At 41.7% G+C, this 26,864-nt stretch overlaps 1 protein-coding gene and 1 long non-coding RNA gene across 12 annotated transcripts in view; one reads left to right on the plus strand and one right to left on the minus strand.

The window, feature by feature from the left end:
• The window catches only part of LOC120885260 (uncharacterized), a 253,374-nt gene extending 232,282 nt beyond the window's left edge, over positions 1-21,092 (plus strand). For 3 of the 5 annotated variants that reach the window (XR_013437916.1, XR_013437915.1, XR_013437917.1), the window contains 2 exons: positions 14,357-14,426; positions 15,193-21,092. This is a non-coding gene — a long non-coding RNA (uncharacterized LOC120885260). Of the gene's footprint in view, positions 1-12,181; positions 14,427-15,192 lie in introns of those variants that run through there. The other 2 variants (XR_013437913.1, XR_013437908.1) reach the window with 2 other exon arrangements.
• The window catches only part of Fgf1 (fibroblast growth factor 1), a 94,423-nt gene continuing 86,609 nt past the window's right edge, over positions 19,051-26,864 (minus strand). For 6 of the 7 annotated variants that reach the window (XM_005324228.5, XM_078047039.1, XM_005324227.5 and 3 more), the window contains one exon: positions 19,051-22,314. In XM_005324228.5, the coding sequence (XP_005324285.1) occupies positions 22,120-22,314 (195 nt within the window). In that variant the 3' untranslated portion in view covers positions 19,051-22,119. The remainder of the gene's footprint in view (positions 22,315-26,864) is intronic. The other variant, XM_040271871.2, reaches the window with a different exon arrangement.

Below are 26,864 nucleotides of genomic sequence, written 5' to 3' on the forward strand. Positions count from 1 at the left end.
TGATGAAGGCATTAGCATAATGAGAATGTAATGCACCTGCTTCTGGATGCAGCTTGAGACTCGCCTACAAAGAGAGTTACCTGAGCCTTAGCCATTCATGGAGAGCCAAGGATGTCAGTGCTCATCGCCAGCTAACTTCATTGTGAACCGGGCATATTGCTTTGGTGGGAAATAAGACTGAGTTCAGGGGACAGCAAAAGGAGGTTCTGTCTTTGGGGTGTTGGACACAGCAAAATACTTTGATAGACTGTTTCCCAGGGCCAGGGAGCCAAGATGGTGCTGGGAGGCCGTATAGTACAGAGCCACAGAGGAGCAAACCTCAGGGTGGAGGGAAGCCATCAAGACCTGGCTGTTGCTGTTTGCAGTGCCAGGCTTGAAACCCAGGCCACCCTCCATGCTGCACAAATGCTCCACCTCCACCTCCAAGCTTCAGCTCAACCCAAGGCCATGCTTTTAAGAGTTGTAGCTGGAGAAAGCCAAAAGTACAGGAGACAGGCACTGAAGTCACCACATTCAGAGTTTGGCTTCTGACACAAAATTGTTTTATGACCTTCACCTACTCTCTCTGGATCCCCCTCCACCCCCAACTATAAGAGGGTCTCATCATCTATAAGAGAAAAAGAGGCTAATGATGAAACTATGTCTAGATTTCAAGTCCTAAAACTGAATGTGAGGAAATAGTTGTTCTTTATTTTTGTTTGCTGGTTTTATAATGTTCTCTATAAAATTGCCAGCTGGTCTGAGACGTTATAAATGGGAGGAGAGAAAGGAGATTTTTGTCTATGCTTCAGTTGGAGTTGATAGTTAGATGTAGCTGAAGACCTTCCAAGAAGGGAGTAGAAAGTCAGGGAGAGACTCAGAGACGGCTGGACATTCAGTTCTTCCATAAGATTGTTCTATCATGCTCTAGAAGATTCTAAGTTTTATTTCACTACATAATGATTTTGATATCCTGAATTATTATTGTTATTATTATTTTTTGTAACTGGGAATTGAACTCAGGGGCACTTAACCATTGAGCCACGTCCCCAGTTCTTTTTTATATTTTATTTAGAGACAGGGTCTTGCTGAGTTGGTTAGAGCCTTGCTAAGTTGCTGAGGCTGGCTTTGAACTCCTGATCCTCCTGCCTCAGACTTCCATGCCACTGGGGTTACAAGTGTGCACCACCATACCTGGTGGTATCCTGAATTCTTAAGCAAGCTGCATGTATGTTTTGTAATGCCCAAAATCTTGTAAACAACAAGTTAGCCCTTATAAACAGTCACAGTGAGCATAAATACTGAAAGCTTTTAGAGTCCACAGAAAGATTCTACCTTTTGGAGAACCATTTTCTGACTTCTGGAAGATATTCCTCTACCCCACCCCCACACCTGTCCATCCAGCCCTGGAGCAAGCAGGCACTTTCATACAACATGGTTACCCTCTGGCCTCCTGGCTGGACATCTGTTCATTTTGAGACTGAGAAAGCATCGGGAATTTAGGGGGAATAATTTTTGCTTTGGAGTGATGCAGGAAGAGGAACAGATTAGGACTGAAGGGACAGCAGATGACTTTTAGAGTGTTTGCAGATCATCGACATGTCCACAGGGGAAAGTTGAACATACTGATCCACAGCTCCCCAAAACAGTTGCTGACACAGGTTTGGAGATAGCCTTATAGCCTCCTTGAGGACATGAGAGCAGGTGTAGGTACCCCAAGAGTATGGAAGAGGCCAAGGACAAACCCTGTGCAAAAGAACAGGGGAAAGACAAGCCAAAATGATTGTAAAAGAGGTGAGGCCGTGGTCAGGGCCTGTGTTGTCCCTCTGCTCTCTGAAGGGGCAGCCTCTGGTCCATGCATGTGTCTTCTGTCTGCTCCACAAATCACTGGTGTTCAGCCTTTTGTTGTCTAGGATGTCAATGTTTCCAGGATGCATTAGTGTTCCTGCTTGTTAGCAATCTGACCATACACACTGTCAGTTCCTAACTAGGTGAGTTAAAATATCTGGCTTTGTGTGTTTGCCATGTTTGGCATCCCTTCCATGCTCTTCAGACTGCATAGGGACCTGTTAGATCCTTCTGGAGAGATCCAAGTGAAGGGGCAGCAGGTTGTAGCCCTTCTACTTGTTGTAGGCCAAACCAAACAGGTAAGAGATGGAACCTACATTTTGGCTTGTTGGTTTCTTATTTGGGCATTTAAAAAACGGTTTTATGGGCTGGGGTTGTGTCTCAGGAGTAGAGTACTCACCTAGCATGTGTGAGGCCCTGGGTTCGATCCTCAGCACCACATAAAAATCAATCAATCAATAAAAATATTTTTTAAAAAAATGATTTTATAATTTCCTTCTTGTAGGGGCCCAGCAAGGGAAGGGGCTCTGGTTCTTGTGGACAAATTAAAACATCACAGATTCAGGTAAAACCCAGTTTGGGATCTTGCCCCTGGGCTTCGTAAGGCTGCTTGGGCCCAACTCCTTTTCCAAGTCTCACCACATTCTCACCAGGAGTGAGATGGAGTTGGACCCCTTGTTCAGTAGAGCCTAATTTCTTTCTGTTATTTCCATGATACCAGAGACAGACTTTAAAAAATGGAATATAAGTTTAGTCGAGTGAATAGTGAATATTTTTTTGTGCTTCAGTTCACCAGTCATGGAAAATAAATGAATCTGGCTCAGTGTGAACTGTATTTCTAAAGTTTATTTATGTATTTAAAACATAAGTTTGGTTTTGCAGCTGAGTAAAAAAGAATACTTGGGCTCAGTTCAAAATTCACAAAATGTGCAGTCTAGCTCAAAACCCTAGCTATTTATTCTTAGCTGTCTTCTGCACAGAGAAGTTGGGAAATCATCTTCCCCCTTACTAAGGGCCTCTGAAAAATGGGTTACTTGTGATTCCTCCCTTCTCCTCTGAGTACAGGCGGATATGCCTAAATTCAGGAAAGGCTAAGAACATCTTCGCCCCTTGTCACGTCCTTCCCATTTGGTTCGTGACCTGATGCAACTCTCCTGGTCACATTGGGGGGGGGTCCTTGTTTAGGCAGAGTGGTGCTGTTTCTTTTTCTACTCTAGCATGAGGATGGATCCTACCAAGTAGTCCCTGAGCCTCAGCCCTCAACAGAAGACCAGCGATGAGGTTAATGAGGTGTCGGAAGATTGCAAAAGCAGCTCCAATGTTCCGCCTTCCAACTTTTTAATTAGGAGTCCTGATGAATGGCTTGCTTGTAAAATACTCTTTCACTGGTGACACCCCTGCCCAGCACCAAGAGGTGAGGAAGTACGGGGTGAGATAAAGCAGGGCACTTAGTCTCTGTTTTCTCCCAAGTCTGTCCAGCTCACATCCAGGGACTGTAGCTGCCTGTAGCTGCCATAAATAATGTCCCAGGGCTTCCAGAGGCTTCCAGAGGCCAGAGCTACCAGTGCAGCATGAATTACCCCAGAAACAGGAGCTTGCTGGGATATTTCTCTTACCATTTTTCTCCTGCAGGCCATTGGTGTGATCCAGAGTCTCCGACAGCTTTGTGCATGGGTTTTGCTCCATAGAGCCTGTTTCGGCTCTTGTGGGACCTGCTTCTTCCAGGTCCTCAGTGTCACACACCTGAAGGTTTCCAGAGGCCATTGTCATTAAACAACCCAGGAGGCTCACTCTGTGAGTCTATGCATTTCCCGAGGTTGTACCTCAGGAGGACTGTGAGTGCTCCTTGTCACGGCATGACAGGTGTGTGTTGTGGCGTTTCCCAGGGCTCTGTGGACGTTATCCCTGGGACCCAGCCACATTTCTCTTTCCCAAGTGAAAAAAGTTTTTTTTTCCGGGAAAAGCATCAAGTGTAGCAAGGCAAAGAGCGTGACTTTAGATGGATGGACAAGTGAAAAGAACAGCAGTGTGCACCCTTTGTTATAATTACAAGAGAAATGTTTCCAGATAGTGCTCTCTGAGCGATATTGAGAGATAGAGGTTCCAGGGGAAATCAGGGTCTTGAGAGAGGAAGCAATTATCAGTGGTGACAGGAGCAGTGACAGCGATTGTTGACATTTCTCCTACCCCTCCTTTTTTTTTTTTTTTTTTTAAACAGCTTGACTTGTAAAATTTCAATGAATAGTTCTATGACTTTTAACATCTACGTAAATTCACGTAGCCACCGCCTCAATCAGGGTTCAGAACGGTTCCATCTCCTGTCCCCAAAACTCTCCTGTGCCACTACTTTGACTCTACTCTTCTCCACCAGCGCCCCACTGATGTGCTTTCTGTTCCATTGTGAGGATGTGGTAAACACAGAATCACACAGTAGGTGTCATTTTGAGACTAGCTTCTTTCACTCAGCATAATACCCTTGCAATTAATCAAAGTTGTTGTGTGTATCCATGGTTAGTTTCATTTTATTCTAACATATGAATGTACCACAATTCACGTACAGATTCGTTCATCTGTTGGAGGGCACTTGGACTGTTTCCAGTGGAGTCCCTCATTCAAAAAACATAATTGTGGTTACATATTATATATTTATATATATGATATATAATACATTATATATATAGAGAGAAATTATTATATATATTACATGTAATATATAAATAATATATATAATACATTATATGTAATACATTATATCTCATATATAATATATATCATCAAATTTGCTCCTTTAACCATTTTTAAATGTACAATTCTATGGTATTAATTTCATTTGCCTTGTTGTACAACCATCACTATTTTATGTTTCCTGAACTTTTTCATCAGCCCAAACAGAAACTGTGTGTAACCACTAAGCAATAATTATCCTTTCCCTTTAGCTCCGGGCAACCTCTAATCTATTTCCTGTCTCTGTGAATTTATCCATTCAAGTAATCGCTTATAAATTGATTCATACAATATTTGATCTTTTATATCTAGCTTATTTTACCTAACATACTGTTTTCAAAGTTCACCCAGGGTCGTTACATGTGTCAGCTCCTTCATTTCTTTCTTTCTTTTTCTTTTTTTTTTTTTGGTACTAGAGATTGAACCCAGGGGGTGCTTAACCACTGAGCCAAATCCTCAGACCTTTTTTTTTTTAAATATTTTATTAGAGACAGGGTCTTGCTGAGTTGCTAAGTGCCCTGCTAAGTTGCTGAGGGTGGTCTTGAACTTGCAATCTTCCTGCCTCAGCCTCCTGAGCTGCTGGGATTATAAGTGTGCGCCACCAGGCCTGGCTCATTGACATGAATTTTTTTTTGGGTTCCTGCTTCCAACTCTTTTGCCACCTCTACTTTTTAATTTGAAATGGCAGGGGATGGAAGAGTCTAGTTTCTAAGAATCCAGTACTTTTTCTGATTCTATTCATCGTTCTTTGTGCTCTTAAAGGATCTGAGGAATTCCATCGTTTTTTTGTTCACTAGCCACCTTAGTATCTTGAAGGAGGCAGGCAGGCAGTGGATTATGAGGAAAGTAGACTTGTGGTAAAGGGCTGGAGACTGTCGGCCTCTTTGTGTGTACTTGCTCAGGCCCTGGTGTGATGGTTTGTTTGGACCTGGAGATCTTTGATAAGACCTCACAATTTTTCTTTCTTTTCTTTTTTTTTTTTTTTTGGTGTTTAGGGGAAAATATATACATAAAATCATTTGAGACAGGGTCTTGCTACATTGTCCAGGCTGGTCTCAAACTTGTGATCCTCCTTCCTGAGTCTCAGGAGTAGCTGGGATTACAAATATGCACCATTCCTGGCTTGAATGTTAATGATCATTTTTTTGCCGCCACTAAAGTGTGACATATCTTTCCTTTTATCAACAGCTTGCCAGAGCCTTCCCCCATCTGAGATTCTTATCCCAAGTGATTCTCTTGCCTTAAAATCCTTCATTTTCAGGATAAAAATGAGGTTGTTAAATATGCAAGTGGTGTGTGTGTGTGTGTGTGTGTGTGTGTGTATGTGTGTGTGTGTGTGGACATGCGTGCATGCAGCTTTCAGAAGGACTGTGAACTCATTCTGAATCTTTGTTTCAGTCTGGCCACCCTCCTTCAGTTCCTGGGTTTGTGTTCATATTGGGATCAGGGGAACAGCAGGTGATGTCCCACTGCAACGTAGACTGAGAAGACCCCAAGGTGTGAGGATCAAGGGGTCCAGACTCATGCTAACTGGCTTTGCAGAGTCAGCCAAGCCTTGCTTCATGGTCCCCCCTTCATCAACAGGTTCCCTTGAATGGAAGCTTTTTGGTATTGTATTTTGAGGTTCCTCATGAAAATAATTCACCTTTTAAAATCATGAAATAGGGCCGAGAATGCAGCTCAGTAGTAAAGCGCTGGCCTAGCAGGTCCTGGGTTTCATCCCAGCTTTGCAAAACAAAACAAAACAAACAGAAACAGAAGTTAAAATGAGCTTATCTTAAAAAGGACAAATTACAATCAGGACAACAATAACTCACAAAGCCTCTGATTTCAGGCTCATCATTCGGAGCGACTATGCTTAGCCTCTCACAGCAAAAAAGAAAATGCACAACTACATGATACGCTTCTGGTCTTTAAGAATTTAGCAATTATTCTGTGGCAACTACCCAAGTGTCCATCAACAGATGAATAGCACAGTCTGTCACATTTATGTCAATATTTTGGATTTCATTGACATTTTGTTTTTAATCTATGAATAAGTCCTATGCTTTTATTTATACATTTTGGGCTTAGTACTTGTGTGAGAATTATCAGCATATGAGCATTAGACCTAGTTTTATATATTTGTGCATAATTTAGTAATATAATAAAAATGGCTTAGGTCAACACTGGCAGTCCACAGTCTTATGTCATTAACACCCTGAGCATATTAACACTGTTGACTTTAAATAAAATCCCTTCAAAGCCTAAGAGACTGGACATATTTGATGGACTGGAAGTGAAAAGGTAACATGAAAGCTCAAAACAGAAGTTCAGAAATGACTTGACGTTGGTCACAGGGAACCAGCAGGTTAACGATTATTTTCTCTCAGCCCTTTGAAGACAGAGTCTCCTCTCTCCTGGCTGCTATTGTTGTGTTGCTGCTGCTATAAATGCCACTGTACAGGGAACCACCCTTTCCTTCAGTTCTTTTAAATATATTCTCTATGATGTTTTTCTGTTTGTATTCTCTTCAGTATTTACCAACATCAATTTTTTTATCAATTCATGAATGTTCATTTCTCATACTATTACAAATGTGAAGTACACACAGAAAGCCATTTAGAACATGCAGTCCAATATAACATTATTATAAAGCCAACACCCAAGTTGAGAAGTACTAACACTTAGTACTTCCTTCCTAATCAGAAATAATTTTCCCTTGCAACTAATAAGCTTTTGGTGGAGAGGTACTTTGCAACCCTGCCAATACTCTGTCTTTTCATCATGGTTTTGCTATTATGACTTTATTTTTATTATTTTTGCACATTTTTTTATTGGTGCATTATAGTTGTACATAATGATGAGATTTTGTTGTTACATATTTGTACATGTGCACAATATAATTTGGCCAATTATGACTTTTGTGATAGATTTTTTTTGCTACCCATTTATACATCTTTACACAATAGTTTCACATATTAGTAACTTTATATGATAAAGTCATACACCTGTATTTTCAAGTCTCTCAGTCTATGATAGTCTAAACTCAGACAGGCCTAGACAAAAACTGTCTTCCAAACATTTTGTTGGAATTACCATCGTGATTTCAGGAAACTTTTCCTACTGTACTGTAGAGGACATTTTGCATTCCAGACTTTAGCTGTTCAGGACCAGGCCAACCCAAGTGTAGCATGTCAGTGATAAAATCTAGGTGGTTTTGGTATATGGGTTTTACTGTAAAATCCTTTCAGTTTTGCTTCGTGTTTGAAAATGTCCATCATAGTGTTGGAAAAATTCTATATCATGAGTTTAAGCCAAAATGGAGGAGCCCCAATCTTCCCAGGTTGTCTTTCTTGTAATTTAAAAAACCCTGACATGACACAATAAAGGAGCCTAAGAAGACTTGGAAATGTGGAAAGAAGTTGGCCAACTGGGGACTTTGGGACTGAGGAGAAGCTTAATGGAAATTTCCTTTATTTTTCTCATTATCTCCCAAATCTCCCAACTAAAGAGTATAGAAGCTGTAGAAAGGCAGTTTGTGACACCCAAAATTCATGTATTGAATCCTAACACCTAAGAGATGGGGCCTTTGTAAGGGAATTAAGTCATGAGATTGGAGTCCTCATGAATTGGATCATTGCCCTTGAATAAAGAGACACGAGGTCTTGCTTTTCCCTACCTCTCCACCAAGCAGGACACAGCAAGAAGTTGGCCATCTGCAAGTCAGCAAGTGGGTCACCAGATACTGGACCTTCAGATACCTTGTTCTTGAATTCCTTAGCCTCCAGAACTGTGAGATATTGGTGTTGGTTGTTTAAGCCATTCAATCTATGATCGTCTAAGACAGGCACAGACAAAAATAAAATGTTCTAAGAAAAGCTGTTCCCTTAGCCAAAGGACCATTTGGTGGCCTCTACCCTACATGATCCAAACACCAGAAAAACAACAACATCAAAATCCCTCATACCTCCTCACTTCTCTGAACCCATGGAGGAAAGAAACAGCACATTTTTCTCAAATTAAAAAACAAAAAACAAAAAACAAAAAAACTCAACCATGAATCCTATATCTTTGTAAAAATATTTAGCAATGAATGGGAAATAAAAATATTTTCAAACAAAAGATAACCAAGAGTATTTATGGGAACAAGCCTACCCTTAACATGTAATTAAAGGAAATACTCTAAGCAAACAATAAATAAAAGATTGGGAAGTGCAAACATCGCCAATATAATATTGAACTCATACATTAGGATCTTTTAATGGGGGAGATGAGCATATTTCATCATTTTTTAAAACAGAGTATTAGATACTGATTGAAATACATCATTTATAGTATACAACTAAGTGAGTTTTGATGAATGTATACACCACCTCTGTGCTCAAAGCACCCACTACCATCCTTAAAAGTTTCCTTGTGCCCCTTTAGGAAGTTTTTAATAAAGAGTTCTTCCGTTACCTTTTCTTCCTCTTCTTTCTCCTCTTCCTCTGGAATTCCAATGACATGTATACCAACATCTAGAACATCTGTATATCTATCCGCCAGGTCCTGAGGTCCTCTTCCTTTCTCTTCAGTTCTTATTCTTGCAGTTGTGTGAAATCTGGCATTACACTGTCTTTGGGTTCACTGATTCTTTGTTTTACCATCCCAAATTTTTGTTGAGCCCGTGTCATGATCTTTTTAAATTTAAATTAAATTTCGTATTTTTCAGACCTAGATTTTCCTGGCTCTGTTTATTTGTTGTTGTTGTTGGTGGTGGTTTTGTTTTTCAGTTCTCATTTCTCCACTGAGAGTTCCTAGCTGTTCATTGAATGTGATAAAATAATTTCCTTTAATTTTTTGGAACATTCTTATAATAACTGCTTCAAAGATTTTGCCCATGAAGTCCAACATCCGGAGTCACTCAGAGTCAGTTTCTATTGGCTGCCTTTTCCTGGGAGAATAGAGACCACTTTCATGTTTCTGTGCTTGTCTAGGAATTTCTGGTTGAAAGTTGGGCCTTGTAGATAACCCACTCTGGCAACTCCAGATTCTGTTGCATTCTTTTGAGCTTTGTTGGGTTTTGACCTGGCAAGCAGTTAACTTGTCTGGACTCCCCTGCAAACTTTGTCACCTTGTGAGGCTCGGTAGCTGATTTCTCTGTTCCTATGGCTTCCCATTGCTGTGCTTCTCTTCTGGCCCTTTGGGGATTTCCCCTGTTTCTGTCATTTGGTGGTTAGCCAAGGATTTCAACAGAGACCGAATTGCTCTCTTAGTGATTTTCTTGCTTCTAGGGGTTCCCTATCCCTGTTTTCTAGTTATTTGGCCGATTTTGAGCACTCTCTCTAACATTTCAGGTCTGTAAGATTCAATTTTCCACCACCTGACTTGTGCACAGTTGAGAAATTTACTCAGTTTAAAAAAAAAAAATTAAAAAGGCAGTGACTGCACACAGCTCTGTTCAAGAGCAGATTTCTTTCTGGTTTCTGTCCACTTTTTCACCACGTCCCTTAGGGTCTCCTACCACATCTGCGTAGTTTAGTTTCTGGCCAAGGGTTTGGGCAGAGTTTATACTCACAGTTTTATACTCCTTCTGTGGTTTTTCTACTGCCAGTACTTTTCCTGTAGATTTCTAGCTACTTTTCCCAGCCTTGAACTCTGATCTCTGGCACCTTCAGCTGGTAAAACTGTGGTTTTCCACTGCTATTTTTCACAGTTGTAGCTGTGAGGGTTGGGCATCACCCTCAAGCCAGGAAGACAGAAACTCAAAATTCTTACTTCTTCCTGTGGCAGTTTTTGAGATTAAATTCTTCTGCTTCTGTCTTTCAGTAGTTGTGTGTGTGTTTTTTTTAAAAAATTGTTTTTATCCTATTTTTTATCATTGTTATCATGACCACTTTAATCATCTGCCATTTCTGGGAGTTCCGCCCATTGGGTTTTAAATTCCAGTATCTTTTTCATTTGAAGTTCTATTTGGCTCCTTTCTGAATTAAATTTGCCTTGGATTTGTGAGAACCTTTATATTTCTTCACGTCCCTTTGAAAAGCATATTTGATCATTTTACAGACACGTATTCCATGGTGAGGACACACGATCAGCGCCGATGGTTCCACTCTCTGAAGTTCACGGACATTTAGCATTGCTGTTCGGCATGTCTGCCGACTGTCTTGATTCAACTTTTTGCAAGTAAGTTTTGAATTATGAACTAGGGATTAGAGATTCAATAAACATGGAAAAACCATGTGTCCTGATTTGGGAAGTTGAATCTGCAGAGAGAGTTCTGTTTCCTTTGACTTGGTGTCCCAGGAATACCATGGGCCATATGTTTATTTCTAAGGCTGGGGTTCCTCAACCAGACAGGTAGTATAAATTTGTAGCCCAGATCTTCTTAAGGATAGATGATGATTATAAATCCTTGGAGAGGGACCTCTGTTCCTCAGGATACAGGGTCCATGGCAGCCATATCTCTGGGCCAATAAATAGACTACTTTTCTGACCACAGCTTGGCTGTTTGAACCTGTGTCATGTGTCTGCTCATGGTGGAAAAGATAAAGCAGTCTCTGGGGTCTATTTTTTTATTGTTATTATTTTAAAATAAAGGCACTGATCCCCTTCATGAGGATAGAGCCCACTTCACCTAGTCACCTCCCAACCCCATCACAATGGTGACTGGGTCTCAACATGTGCGTGCATTTCGGGGCCACATCGACATTCAAATCATAATATCTGCTCCTCTGTTCTGACATAGCTCAAATGTTGCTTTTCTGGGAAGTTTTACTAACACCCCTAGGAAGATTTTATTTCCTCCTTCCTGTGTTCCCAAAGCATCCTGTACATATTTCTTTCAGTGCTTTTCTTGTTGCTTTTAAATGATTTGTTTATGTCACATTCTCCCGCTAAGTTTTGAAGCCCCTCAATAGCATCCTTTTTTTTTTTTTTTTAAATTCGTAATTCTCTGGTCTCTGTTACAGTCTCTCCCCCATAGGAGGGATTTAGGGACTCTCTTTTTTGCTTGGTTGTCAGGAAAGCAGATCTCTATCCTTTTAGAAAAACAAATGAGGTCAACTCATAGAGTCATTTCTTACAGAATCTGGAGTACCAAAATTTTTCTATCTCTACTCATTTCTACTCATTTTCTGTCTCTTTGATTTCTTTGTTCTTTCTGTAGGAACACTATTTTACCTTAGGACCTTAGGAAGCTAGTTCCTGAAGGGTAATATGGGCTGTGGAGTTGTTCTCTTTAGATCTGTGTAAATAAGCTTCTTATGTTATTTATTTTCATACCCAGATTAAGACATCCCCAGACAGCCAGTTCCTTCCTGAGCTCTGAAACGGGCACCATCTCTGAAGAGTTTTCCAGTTGCCTTTTTCTCCCTTGTGAAGCATGTCAGGTTTGGCTGTGTGATTCTTTTTAAGCTAATCATTTGTTTTTGGACTGATTAATAACGTAGCTATCCAAACTTGGGCAGAAACACCAAATTCAGAATCTCCGGAAGCAAAACAGTAAGAAGCTAATTCTTTCGTGTTTTCAGATGAATGAGACGCCAATACGTAATCACGGTTCCCTTGTGCTAACTCACACCCTTGACTATGCGGGCAAATCTTGCTTTTCCTTCTGGGTCCCAGGGAATTCATTGGGGCAGGGGTGGGGGTGGGGGTGGGGGGGGGAAGCATTTTCCTGTACTCCACCTGCTGGATGGAATGAATAAAAGCCTCAGTGAAAGATCTAAATATTTAGCAAATGTGACCTCAGCCTCCAGAGTTTCAGGTCTGGAATACATTTCACAGGCTCTCAGATCTGAACCCAGGCCAGACACATGCATGCCGATACTGATTATTTGTGTTCTTTGGCAGAGGCACTAGGGAAGCGTTATAATTCAGCTGTGCGTGGAGAGAGAACGATTATGCGTATGTAACTTCCACTTGGTTATCTACAGATGTTGGAGAATGCAGTCCACCCAACTTTTCTGTTTCTGGCATCCGCCTCTCTGGTGGGCCTCAGGTCCTACTCTGTTCCTGCCCCCCTTGCTTTCCACACTGAGCCTCCCTGGCATATGCTCTCTCCTGTCACAGGCATTTGGCACATGCTGCTACTTCTATCTGGAATGTTCTTCACAGGTCCTGCCCATAACTCTTGACCTAGTCAGCTTTGCTCTTCCTTCAGATGTCAGGTTACTTCTCAAGGAAGCTCTTGAGCAAGTTTAACCCCCTCCCACAGGATGCCTGCTACTTCTCCTTTGTAAGTACCTGTGACAGTTGCAATTATATGTTTCTCTGTGTGATCTTTTATAAAAATTGCTTCCTGAAGTGTGGTGTAGGTATGTGTGCCAGCTTATCGATATGTGGATATTTGTTTTATTATGAGTTATGTGTTTATTTTAATGTGCATTTTTTTAAAAAAGTCTACATAGTACTGGTAGTAATGAGCAACATTTTGTGAACATTTTAGGCCACCTTAAGATGGGTCTAAAGTAGATAAAACTATGAATCCACCTATGCAAACCATGTGAATCAGGAGCACTGTGGTCCGGAAACAGGCATATGTAGCAAACATTTTGGAAACAGAATGAAAATGACTGAAATTTGGGAAAGAATGCATTCATCAGTATGTTTCCCCTCACAAAAATGTAAGCTCCAGAGGTGATTTTTGTTCTTGTGTGTGTGTGTGTGTGTGTGTGTGTGTGTGTGTACCATTGTACCCACCAGGCTTGATGTATATTTGGGCCTTAGTAAATATTGTCCACAGAGGAGACAAGTTGTAACTTTGTAGACCTAAACCAGTCACCTTCAGATGCCCAGAGACTCTGTAGAGTCACAGAGCTGTAGGGATCTTTACCATTACCTTACTCAAAGTAGTATCAATAGCATCCTAGAAGGGTGCTGTCACAGACTGGAGTCCCTGAGAAGCAGACTCTGAGAGGGAGATCAGTGGCAGGGAGTTTATAGAGTGCTCTTAGAAGTCCTGTGGAAAGGAAGGAAGCAGGAGAGGGCAGAGGGAGAAATTCAGGCCGTCTCAGTGTGGGCTTCAGTGGGTTCCATGAGAAGTTCTAAACCTGGAATGACCTTTAGAGCTGCCCAAAGAATTATACACCCTTGTAGGCCACTTCAAGAAGAGGACTCCCTTGGGGACAGCAGCTCTCTTCATCAGGGCCATCCCTGCAGGTATTATAGGCTAGGGTCTGCCTGCAGGTAGGGCATATCAGAAGGGAGATAGGGTGACACATCACTGGATTTGCCATAGACTATGAAAATCTCCAGGAGTAGCAGGTGTCAGTTATTGGCTATGGATGTACCTTCTGTGATGGGAATGGCTTTGCTATTTTAATTTTTCCCTTTTATTAAACCCAAATCACTTTCTTGTTAAGTCCCAAATACTAAACTATACCAGAGTAAGAAAAGCAAAAGGTACTCAAACTATCTGAAGAGAGCTTTTATCTTTATCTCTTCTCTTAACTACTGTTATTCTCCACTTAACTTTTTTTTTTATTTATAAAACATCACTTACCATGCAGCATCTAGAATCAGATACAATGGCCTAGATGTGCACAGACCAGCTCAGACGACTGTAGAAAAATTACTGTAATCTGGACCTCATTAACTTGGGGTCAACTAAGATTCTTATATCTTCTTCATGTGGATTGTATGGAGTAAGATCTCTTTAAATATAGACTCATGAAATCATTCTTTCCTAAATGGGGAGTCTTAAAAGATCATTTTCAGCCCTTTCTTATTTTATAATATGTTTGATTATACATATTATAAAAACAATACCAAATGTTTACTGAATCCTCGTCATATGCCAGAGGTTGTGTTTCACAGTTATTGCGTGTCTCCTTCTTATTAGATTCTCCTGATGACACTGTGAGGTTCATACTGTTTGTATTTACCCAAGAAGAGATGGAGGCACAGACAGAGTAAGCAGCTTGCCCAAAGTTCTGATGTCAGTAAATGGAGAACTGGGATTCCCACTCTCCAGTCTGGCTTCAAAACTGCCTTCTTCTGTACATGTATGTCATGTTGGTTTAAGTTGATTTAAACTAATGAATGAATAGCCATATGTAAAAGCAGTGCTATGAACATACAAGGTACTCATCCGAGTGGCTCAGAGGGCTTAGAGAGACTGTTATATTCTTTAAAAGGAACAAAGCCAAACCAAAAAAAAAAAAAAAAAAGAAATAAAGAAAGAAAAGAAAAGAAAAAAACAGAACCCTTACACTTTCATTTAGGAATTTTTTCCCACTACTATGATAAACATTTTGTTTTTCTCTTGAGTGAGGGGATAGATTTTGAACCCAGGACCTCACGTGTGCTAGGCAAGTGCTCTACCACTGAGCTACATCCCCTGCCTTTTTAATTTTTTTTTGATTTTTAGAAAGGGTCTTGGTAAGTTGCTCAGTCTGGACTTGAACTTGTGATTCTCCTGCTTCAGCCTACTGAATCATTGGATTACAAATGTGAGCTGTCATACCTGACTTATGATAAGATTTTTAAGAGAAAGGACCACAGCTGGATTCAATCCCCAGTACCAAAAAATGAACAAACAAGTAAAAACCAAGAGAAAGGATCTCACAGTTTCTCATTTTAAAATACTGTGTGTTGTACAGTATGTGAAGCACGGTTATGCCAGTTAACTGTCTATTGCTTTCTTTCCTCATCGACTCTTCGTTGTCTTGTTTTGAGATACTGGAACTGGAACATTTCTTCTATACCAGCAGATGCAATGCAAGATTTGTCAATAGAGGGCGCTGGCGGGACGCTGTAAGAAGAAGGGGCTTTTCTTTGGGGTTCTTGTGATTTCCTCCTGTTCCTAGGGCACAGAGCCCAGTGGGTACCTTCCTGTGGGAGACCTAGTGGAGTACACCTCTGTTGATTTTGCTAGCACCCCAGGAAGTCACACCTAGAGACTTTCACCATCACTCTGGGGGAGAACTCCCTGAAGCACCTTAGGGAAATTCTTCGCCATCCCGTGGGTCACAGCCTCAGCTTTACTAAATCTGCATCTCACCCTCTTTCAAGTTTGTCCCCTCCTGGAGTACTCTCCTCAGCCTTGCAGATGGTAGCTGCTCCTTGCATCTGCTGTTCCACTTTTTTTTTTTTTTTTTTTTTTGAGATCTCCTTATCCCTCTTAGTAGTGAATCCCCTTTACAAGCCATTAAAATTTCCCTGTTCAAATCATTGTTGTGGTTACTATCTCCTGCATGAATTTTGACTAATAGAGTGGCAGACAATGAATGATGAATGATTGGATGAGTGAGTGAGGAATTGAAGCAAAATGCTTCATTTTTCAATTTCTTGCTGCCCTTTGTTTTTGAAGCACTGGACTAGGTGGCCTCTGTCCTATCAAATTCTTCCCAGATGTTCAAGATATTTGAGAGTTGCATGTTTTCAAGCGATCTTCAAGCCCATCTCTCTTCTTCACCTCAGTTAAATAACAGGACACATTGTAGTACACCAAAGAGATAGAAGCAAATTTCCCTCCATACACCCATCCATGATTGCAACTTTGTACCAGAAATAACCTGGCCAGTCCTAGAGTCTGCACTGTGTCCTGGGGTCAGCAGCACCATGGCTAATGCAGGTGCTCTATTTTGAGAACGCCATAGATTTTTCTGTTCATTTCCACAGGAAATTACTAAACTCTTAACATAGTTGATATTCCCAGGCTCTGAAGGATCCTTTTTTTTTCCAGCCCACACAAAAGAGGTTAGTTTACAGTAACATTCCTATGACCTGTTCTGGAGGATAAAGACTTCTGGCCAAGGTATATCAGCAAGACAATCTAACATCTTACTCTATGTATCTCCGGGTCAGACTAAAATACATCTTTTTTTCCCCCTACGACAGGAAAACATGAAATGTGAAACTTTCAATGAGGTATATTTCTGTGATGATTTGCGCAAATTGCCCATCTACATCTACATCCCTAAACACTTCGGCCAAGGGAACCAAATTCTTAAATTGAATGCAGTTCCAAACAAGAGTGCCCAACCCTTCATTAAGGCCACAGAAAAGCACATCAAGGACAGGGTGAGGTTTTGCTTGTTTACGTAATAAAACAGACACCAATGTTTAGCTGCCAAATGTGTAAATTTAGCCTGTGTGACAGTGAGAGCTAAGAGGGAAGGAAGCAGTTTGGGAGATACCTCCTCCCCACATCACAAACCCTCTCAGACTCATCAGAAGACCCCAAAACTGGGCCTACAATATGTGCATTTTATACAGCAAACCTACCCTCTGGCTTCAAGCTGTGTGTGACCTCGTTTCTCCTTTTAATTTTATAACTAGGGTGGAAAGCTAGCGGTGTAGGATGTCATGGTCAATATGTCAACTGCAAAGTAAGTCCAATGTTGCAGAAAGACTCCAAGAGTCATTTAGTACTTTTCCCCTGACACCAGAGATAATGTTGGAGAAATCTTGGGGTCTGGAGTACCTGATGTCAAATCCCCATGCCTCTGGTACTCTGACTGGGTTTGGGAGTAAATTTTATGCACAGTGACAAGGGGAGTTTCTTTCTGGTGGTGGAGAGCGTTTTAGGAGTGGATGAGGAAGATGGGGGTGCCGCTTCTACTAGCCATTATTTCATTTTAACAGTTGTTAGACACATCATCCTACTACTTCTGAAATAGGAAACCTACAGATCCCCCAGCTCTGTTGGGCTTAAGTAGCCCTACAGTATCACTATTACCCCTAAAAAATATATATATATTTTTATAATTTGTGAAACTACAGTTGAAGTCCCGTTTTTGCTTGATGTGCCGCTGTTACCTTACTAGCAATATAACAACTACCTGCTAGGGCTTAGGACTTGAGATTGCCCGCCCTGCCTGCCCCATGATAAGCAGGCCCTCAAGCCCATAAACATGAAAAGTGATAACTTCATTCCTAGTTTTCTCTTTGGTGTCAAGTTCATCCCCATGAGGCCCCTTCTCAGCCACTCTACCCCCTCAAACATCCAGGGAACAGAAGTACTTTTTAAAAGTTGGTTCAGCAAAAAACAGGAATTTAAAAGCTTCCTTCCAATAGCAGTGGCGTTTATCTGAGGTCTTAGAGTGGTATTCCATTTTTCCTAGAGGTAGGTGAGAGGCCAGAGGGTAATTTCCAGAAAGTGCTGGTGGCTGGGGAGGATGCTCAGAGGTCTTAAGTTTATGGCCTTTTCCTGGCTCAGTCTTTTTATACCTTTCTCAGAAATGGTTATGATTCCTGCTTCATCTCTCCTGGGGGGGAGGGAAGGAGGGGTGAATGAAGACTGTGGGAGTTAAGGAGGGGATGACCTCAAGACCCAAAGTGGTGAGCATTCATTCCAAAGGAAAAGGGAGTGGGCCAGAGTCTCCAGGGCTTCCAAGAGCAGAAATCTGCTAGACCAGCACTGGCGGCTGTGGGTGGGTGCCGTGGAATCTGCATGGTCGCATTCATTTTGCCTGATTAGTGGCAAACCAGGCTAAGACAACCGCTGAGCTTCAGAACAGATGGTGCCTGGGTGACAGGATGTCCCTTGTCTTATTTATTCAAGAACAAATCATGCCATTGAAAACACTAAAGTCAGACTGGGGGTGTAAATCAGAGGTAAAGCTCTTGTCCAGCTAGCGCTGGCTTCCATTCCCGGTACTGGGATGGGTGTGCAGTGAGAACACTGAAGTCAACACAGGATCCTAATTGGGTCTCTCCATCTTTGGGAAGGAGGACAATTGCTTTTTTAAAACTGTGGTTGTGACCCAATACTGTTGGGACCTAATTTAACTATTGGATCAGTATTTTTAGTGGAATATCACAGAAAGATTAAAAGTGTGTCTCATACTGTTTTATGAATTTTTCTTGTTTCAGCTGTGTATGTATAAAGATATGCATGTGGCTGGGTTAGAATGGAACATGTAATTCTTTTTGTGAGCAAGCTCCAAAAAATAGAAAAAATTACTGCTCAAGGCAACTTTAAAAGGAAAAGAAAGATTATGTAAATGCTACCGTGGGCACACACGGCCCAGGTATTTTTGTACAGGTGTGCATGTGTGTGTATAATCTAATTAGCCATGTTGTGCTAGACCATGTTGGGTCTCCAAGAACAAGAGATCATGAGATTTGGAGGTTCAAATAAGGAAACATCCTTACTTACGATAATTTTGAAAAGCTGGTGGGCTTTTAGGATGAAGATATGCAGCTTTTTGACATTGCTCTAAAGTTGTTCTTTTTTTTTTTTTCTTTTTTCAGTTTACCATATCTTTGCCTAAGCAGAAGCCTGTTAGCCCAGCAATAGTACCACAATTTCACAAGGGTTATATTACGAAGCAAAAGATTTAACTGAGTTATTAGTGGAGCCTGGCTCCTGAGGGGACACATTTCCTGAATATCTTTCCCTAGCAAAAGCCTTCTATTTCTAAAAAAAACAAAACAAAAAAATGCTTCTGCTACAGCTTTTCCTGTCAGCCATTAAAGTCTCATATCTGGGAGCAAGATAAGTAGAAAACAGTGTCCACACCCTAGGCTTTCCAAGAGAAGTCTTTTGATAGAAAAGACACCATGACGTTCAGACACTCAGAGACACAATCACCAGTTAATGGAACATTTATTGTTACTTGTAAGGCATAACTGTAATACCAAAAAAGAGAGAGAGAGAGAGAGAGAGAGAGAGACAGAGAGTGATGCGAAATGACAGGTGGTGTCCTCATTGACCTGCTCTGCAGCTGTGGGCCTGGCTGTTTTAGGCAGCACACTCTGCCAGGCTAAGGACCTGGGCTCTGTTGCCTCCAGCACAAAGTAAGGGCCTCCTCTGCAGTGGCAGCTGGTACACCCATCTGGTTCTTGTACATCCACTCTGTTGGCCACTGGAGGAGATGAGAGCCACCTCCACCCACACCTCACTGTCAACCTGCTGAAGCCTCTGTGGTCCTGACAATAGAGTGTTGGACCCTTTGTGACAGTCATTCTGAACATGGATGCACGGGAGAGGCACAGGATGGGCAGATGGCGGCAAGAATCACGGAAGGAAGAGAGGGCACAATGGGAATGTTCGCCCGCTCAGAACCACACAGGGAACTGCTCACCACTCCCTTCTGCCAAAGGTCATGGGCTCTCTTCCTAATTTGCAAGCAGTCCCCCTGAAGTAGACACAGGTCTACAGTTAAAAATGTTAGATTCACTTTGCTATGCTGTCTGTCACTCTGTTAGGGATTTGTCTTATGTTGGGAGGAGCCAATTCTTCCAAATCCTGGGTTTCTGGGACTTGCTATTTACTCAGCAGTAACATGCAAAGTCTATGTTTTTCACTTGATTGAAAGAAATGAATCCACAGCATCTTTCATCATAAATATAATGCCCTGGGAGAGGATACAGCAGCAAACCAGACAGACAAAGTCCCCAGGGACCCCAGTTCCCAGTACAGTGCCTGGCACGCAGGCATAGGGTCTCCATTGAGCAAATATGCAAATGATGCCTGGGCTGATTGTTAAGTCACAATCTACCTCAATGCTTTGGATCTCTGGAATCACCAACTTCCATCTTGTCTGTTAGCAACGGTATTTCGTTTTTCTTGGCCAGTGTTACACTTGAATTTGATTCACACAATAAAAATTATGGATCATCATAAATATCTTAGATTTCCTCTCTGGATGCCTTTTACTGGCCAAATCTTCATACAAAAGAGATGTTAAGCCACAATGCATTATCCCCAACTTGCCTGCAAAGATTGACTAAAATAAAATAGAATCATCCAAGTTATAAAAACAAAAAGTTATGAAATCATTTTTCTGTACAAAAGCAGATCACTATTATTAACCATAATGCCAACTTAGTTCCTCAGATGCGCTCTCACATTGAACTTTCAAATTGTCGTTCTTCTTTCATCCTAAGTATGACAGTTCAATGAGTGAGAAATGATGCTTCAGTTAAAAATTACTGCGATTCGTTGTAAAACGTGAGCTAACACTCTCATCCGTTTTTTATATACAACGATCATCTCATTGGTTAAGAGTCCCCATTTTGAAGAGAAAATGTGGGACAGCACAGTGGAAGACAAAGAAAAATCTCATGAGTAAACATGGTGAAGTGTTAGTTAACTGAGTACCTTATATATCGTATCCTATTATTACCATTCTCAAAGGCTGAATGCTAATCAGTTTAACTGCCTTCCAGCTATATATTTCAGAATGTGATTAAAACGTACAGTCTCACAGTAAATTTAAATGGCTTATTAAAGGCCTCAGCATCGGTATCATATGTCAGAGATGAATGGTGTTACTAATATGCTAGCCACTTGGGCCAAGTTCACTTTAAGCAGGAAGCATATTTATACAAGGAAGGGTAACAGAAATGGTCTCTTGGGGGAAGCTGTGTGTGAGGGTTTAACACTTTTTTGTATGCTTTTGTATATCTTCTAAATGGGCATTTTGCCAACATTGGGTCTTTAAAATCCTTCCTTGATACAGGCCTAACTATCGTCAATGTTGCCTGAATGTTCAGGGAAGGGGGAGGGGTGCATGTTTCGAGGTGAGGCAGAGGTGGGTGAGGGTCAGGGCTTCGAGCCACCTTTATTTGAATGACATTTTTTTTTTCTGATCTGCTCCTTCAAGTGCACTGGGGAAAGGCAGCAGCATCTGCAGGACCTGGGAGCCCCTTGGCAATGTAGAAGCTCCCAGCCCCACCCAACCAGAAACTACTTCAAAGCAGATCCCAGTTGACCCCTAAGCACGTCAGAGTGGGGAAGCACTGCATGTGGACTCCAAAGCCCTGCTTACTGGTGGCCAAGCACAAGTCCTGGTGTCATTTCTCTTTCTTCCTGTCTTCTAAAATCGTCCTTCTCAGAGTGCAGCATCCCCTTAGCCAGTGACACCCTTCCTTTCTCCTCACTCCCAACACACTGCCAAGACCCAGATGAACTTCCCAGCATTGATGTCCTTGCTTTTATGAAGAAACCACTTCCCATGCTCCTCCTGACCTCAGAGGCTTCTGGTGCGCGTGTTGATTCCTAAGGCTATGGGTTTGTTCTTTCCCGTGGCTGAGCCTCCCTTCCTTCATTTATCCTGCATTGAAATTCCATCCTTCTCTGATGTCCACCCAAGTGCACCCCCTCTTTCCAATTTAAATCCCTTCTGTGCTCAAGGGAGGACTTCTCTGTCCCTGCTCCTATTATGGAACACGACCCTTCTCTAAACCTCACGATCTGCTTCTCTGCTAATATCTGTGAGCTACCGGAAGGAAAAGAGGCAGGTTGGGCCAGATGTTTGGGGGACCGGCAGCTGGGGTTTACTCAGCAGCAGGAAATGCTCTGCAGTTACCTACGGCCACTTGGCAAACCCGGGAACACACTTCATTTGGCCCCACCTTGCACTGAGAGGCTCAGCCTACCACAGGTGCCCTGCGGCAACTGAACCTCCAAACCTGGACTCTGACTGGCCAGCCAGCCACCCCTGGAAGCAATTTGGTCCCTCTGTTCCAAACTGAGTTAGGGTAAAGGGCTCTGAAAAGAAGGGAACTGGCATATAGAAGCGCATTGCTTACAAATTCAGGCTCCGTGGGCTGGGGGTTAGTGCAGCCATGATCAAGGGGACATTTGGGGGTCAATCAGGTGAAGACCCCTCAAGGCTCTTCTGGAGTGGTCAGCACCCAGAACAGATTTCTCTAATCAGAGGAGACAGGCAGTGGGAGAAACAAGATCGCTTTCTGGCCATAGTGAGTCCGGGGACCGCGCTTGCAGCTTCCGTTCTTCTTGAGGCCAACAAACCAATTCTTCTCTGCATGCTTCTTGGATGTGTACGTGTTGTAATGGTTTTCCTCCAGCCTTTCCAGGAATAAGCATTCCTCATTTGGGGTCTGCTACAAAGATAAAACCAACATAGGGTAGAACTGTTAACGAGTGCTTTTAAAGGATCCCTCCTTTCACTAGCAGCTTAACCTTGGGACAGTAACTGAAGTGCTCCATGCCTCAGGATCTTCTTCAGAATTGGGATAATGAGGGAGCCCATCTCAGAGGGTGCTCACGAGGACTTTGAAGGGTACCCAGCATGTGATGGGTCTTCAATATGCATCCACTATTACTCTAAGCTCCCCTCCTGCCTGCTGTCCTCAGGACCGAGGGTCTCTGCTCGGGAGACCTGCTAGACCAAGCACCTTGAGGGCAGGCCAGGACTTTTGTCTCTGTGGAGGCCGACAGACTTGATAGTGGAAGAATGTGAAGCCAGACCGTGAGGCAGTGGCGTTTTTCAAGTTTGGACTTGAAATAAATGAAAACCTACTAATATTTCTTTCTATCCTGGTGATTGTCACTAACAATATCTGAGAATTTCACTTCAGTATTATTACAGATGTGAATGCTTGTACAAAATTTGCTCTAACATATTAAAACATAAACTGGGACTTAATTTTTTTTAAAGTGAAAATAACTATATTTGCTTCCCATAAAAAGGAATAAAATGGTTTTCTAAATTTAATATGTTTATTTATTTTTATGAGGTGCTGAGATTCAAACCCAGTGCCTCATGCACGCAAGACAAGTGATCTACTACTGAGCTACAACCCCAGTCCCAAGAATAAAATGTTTTTTTTAAAAAAAAAAAACAAACTTTTTTAAAATTTTGATTAAAATTTATAAAAGGTAAAGAATTTGTAGGAGATCTTTTCAAACAAAAGTTTGTTAAAACATCCTAGTCAAAATATGGAAGAAAAAAATTGCAACTTCTCTCAACAAACTAAATTTTGGAAATGCCTCATCTATATTTTGTTACACAATAACATTTCTGGTTGTTTTAAAATTTGAGTTGAAAAACTCAAATGATTTTTAAATTTTTATTTATTTTATTTTATTTATTGTTTATTTGTTCTGCTTAGTCATACATGACAGCAGAATGCGGAGCCCAACTTTTCATTTCTCTGGTTGTACCCACAACTTTATTTTAAAAAGAAAAAACAACAAAGTACCCAAAGCCCACCACGAGATATGTTTTTTTTTTTTGTTTGTTCTTTTGTGTGTTCACTCATTTTATTTTTGTACAGTCCTGGGGATGGAACCACAGGCATTACTCAGGCTAAGCAAGTGCTCTATAACTGAGCTACACTTCCAGCCCAAGGCAGCTGTTAACAGCTGATGAACACCCTCCCCTACATCTCTTTATGTACAATAGATAAGATTCTGTAAATATAGATTTATGATATTATCATAAATGCCAAGTTTTATCTGCTTTTCTAATATTGGGCAATAAAACTATGAAAACACATTCAGTATCACTAGCAAGAAAAATGCAAGCTAAAAAATGATCATTTGTTGGCTATCCTATCTGTAAAGACCAAAGAGATTTACATATCAGTATTGGTGAGAGTGTGGAAAACCTGCACTTTCATTCACTGTTGGTGAGATGAGAGCAATTTGGCGGTATCAGAATTTAAGATATGCATTATCCTTGACTCAGAAATTTCCTTCTAGGAATTTACAGATAGTTGAACGAGTATAAGATCATATTTTCAAGAATGTTCTTTGAAGCATTGGATATAATAGCAACAAACTGGAAGCAATCTTTGTACCTATGGCAAGGTGTGAGTGGGCAGGTACATCACTAGAGTGGGGTCCGGTGCAGAGGTAAGTGTATTAAGCTTAAGTAGCTACCACAACATTATTAAAAAGAGCAAAGTACTTAAAAAGTATCCACCATCTGATATTTTACTTATAATTTATCTGTTAAGAGAGTGGGGGAAGCCAGCCTTTGAACCTTCTATTAGTCTAGATTTTAGAACACATTTACTCTATTGAGATATAAAGCAGGGATAGCAAAGCCCTTCTGCTGGATGCTCTCTTTCCAATGACATCACACATCTGACTTGGCACCTTTTTCAAGCTGCATGGTGTATAAAGTCTCTCTGTGCCCATGTGGTTGGTGATTCCCTTTCTCGTGGTTTCCAGTCGTCTTGCTCACTGTTCTCTGTTTGTGGACTTGGTTGTTCCATTAGACTGTAAGCCCCACTGAGGGAAGATAAAATCTCGTTGGCCTTGTGTCTATCCCCAGTCTTGCAGATGGTAGGTGTTCACCAGCTAGGTAGCAAATTAATTTGGTATTTTGGTTTGTTTTTGCTGGAAATTAAACCCAGGGTGTGCTAGGCACATGCTCTACTGCTGAGCCACAGCCTCAGCCCTAAAGTTAGCTTTCATTAGTAAAAAGCTATTTAACAGGAAGCATGCTGCTTCGTATTCACCAAAGTATAGTGAGAGGAGAGCTGGTGAGACACTTTAGCCCTTCTGTAACAAGATGAAATATAAATGTACTAATTGGCTTGCCAGGCTGCCTCCGGAGGAACTTGGTCTGAATATTAGCATTGATGCACTGTGTCGGGATGGAAGGACGCAGGAGGTTCTGGACTGTGTGGGTTGTTGACCCTCTCAGGGACGTTAGTGCCATGACTCCCCCCAGTGGGCGTAAGGCCTGCCTTCTATGATACAGGTGAGGCTGGCCACATTTCCCAACTGATGTCTCTACTACACCGGCTCAGTCAACACAGACCAAGTGGCTGAGTCACAAGCTGAGCTGCAGGACAACCCAGCGGTGCCCTGACCCCAGCTGGGACTTTTCAGCACTTGCCATGCATGAGGTACAGTGCCAACTTGTTGATACACACCTAGGATTGTGGTTGTTTCTTTTTTATATTTAGCATGCTTTTCTTCCAGTTACACAGGTGACATACTCACCGAAGAAGATTTGGAAAATATAGGAAGGCACCCCCATATTATAAAAACATCCACTTACCACGCCCAGAGAGAACTGTGTTAACATTTTGGTATACAGACATTCAAACTTAAAATAAACATGTCCTCTCTGTATACACACAGGCACGTGTGCACACACATATTTGAATTAGGATGATTGAATAAAATTTGTTCATGAGGCATGGCTGTGAGGTACTTGAGAATTTTCTTTAAAATTTAAATGGGGAAAAATGTCAGAATTCAGGTGTAATGTCAAGTTTGGTGGTGCATACCTGTAATCCCAGCAGCTCAGGAGGCTGAGGCAGGAGGATCACAGGTTCAAAGCCAGCCTCAGCAAAAGTGAGGCACTAAGCAACTCAGTGAGACCCTGTCTCTAAAGAAAATACAAAATAGGGCTGGGGATCTGGCTCAGTGGTTCTGAGTGCCCCTGAGTTCAATCTCCAGTACCTTCTACCCTCCCCATATTTCAGGTGAGTAGCAGTGACAACCAGGGTGATAGTGGGAGAGGGGCTGCCTGGAACCTAAAGCAAACTGGATTCTTCCTTAATATTTTTATATAAGTAAAAGAAGTTTACAATAAATATTAAAACTGATCTAAAGGGGTCAGTGTAGTGGCACACACCTATAATCCCCAGCTACTCAGGAGGCTAAGGAAGGAAGATCACAAAATCATGTCTAGCTTCGACAACCTAGTGAGACCTTGACTCAATATAAAATGGGCTGGGGATGTGTGCTCATGGGGTAAAGCTGAGTGTAATGAAAGGAGACCACCAGTAACTGCAAAAAAAAAAAAAAGATTTAAAGGAGAAAAGGCCATAAAACTGTAATGTATAACCTAAGACATAGAGAGGATAAGGTATTCACAAGCTGATTATTTGTCTTATAGCTACTGTTAATGTAGTGCTAATGTGCCCTTCACCCTGGCGGATGTGTTGTGTGTGTGGTCTCACTGACCCCTCTTGAGTCCCTGTGAAGTGGTCACTATCCTACATTCCATTTTAGACAGGGCTCCGAGTGGGCAAGTAACTTAAAGTGACAGAGGCGTGAGATTCAGTTGTGGGTCTGAGACTGGGTGATTGATTGATTCTATTAGTAGTTGAAAAAACTACTTCCTATGTAGCAGCCAAGGTCTACGCTTCAAATCCCTTGAACTTGTCCCAGTTGCTCCATGTTTCAGCAAACTGCCTACGAGTCAACCTATTACTGTGATGATTCCTCCTCCTGACCTCTAGTGGGCAGTGTGATGAAACGAACTCTGTTCCCATCTAGCACTAGCAGCCAGGTTTCAAGAAAGGGTTTTCTTGCCCCTGCTCAGTCTTGGCAATTTTGTACAAGTCAAAGGAAGCCCCAGACTAAACTCGCACTATGGTTACCTTTTTGGAAACATCTTCATAAAAGGGAAGAAAGTGGTTTGAACTGGGTCATGAGTCACAGTCACACCCGGGTTATCAGATATTAGGGAACTGGAGGAGTAGTTGAAATCTGGAAATAATTGCAAACTCTGCAATGATTCATTTCAACTCTCTGTCCAGTTTAATCTTTTAGTGGAGGAAAATGAGGGGCAAAATCAGGTTGCCTGTGTTTCTATTCTTTTCTCACAAAGACCGAAGGACGCACTGGGTCAAACCTGAACAGTGCATTTACTCAGAGGGAAGAAGTAGGTGTGCAGGGTTTT

Source organism: Ictidomys tridecemlineatus, chromosome 1 (assembly GCF_052094955.1).
Source record: "Ictidomys tridecemlineatus isolate mIctTri1 chromosome 1, mIctTri1.hap1, whole genome shotgun sequence".
NCBI classification, from domain to species: domain Eukaryota; kingdom Metazoa; phylum Chordata; class Mammalia; order Rodentia; family Sciuridae; genus Ictidomys; species Ictidomys tridecemlineatus.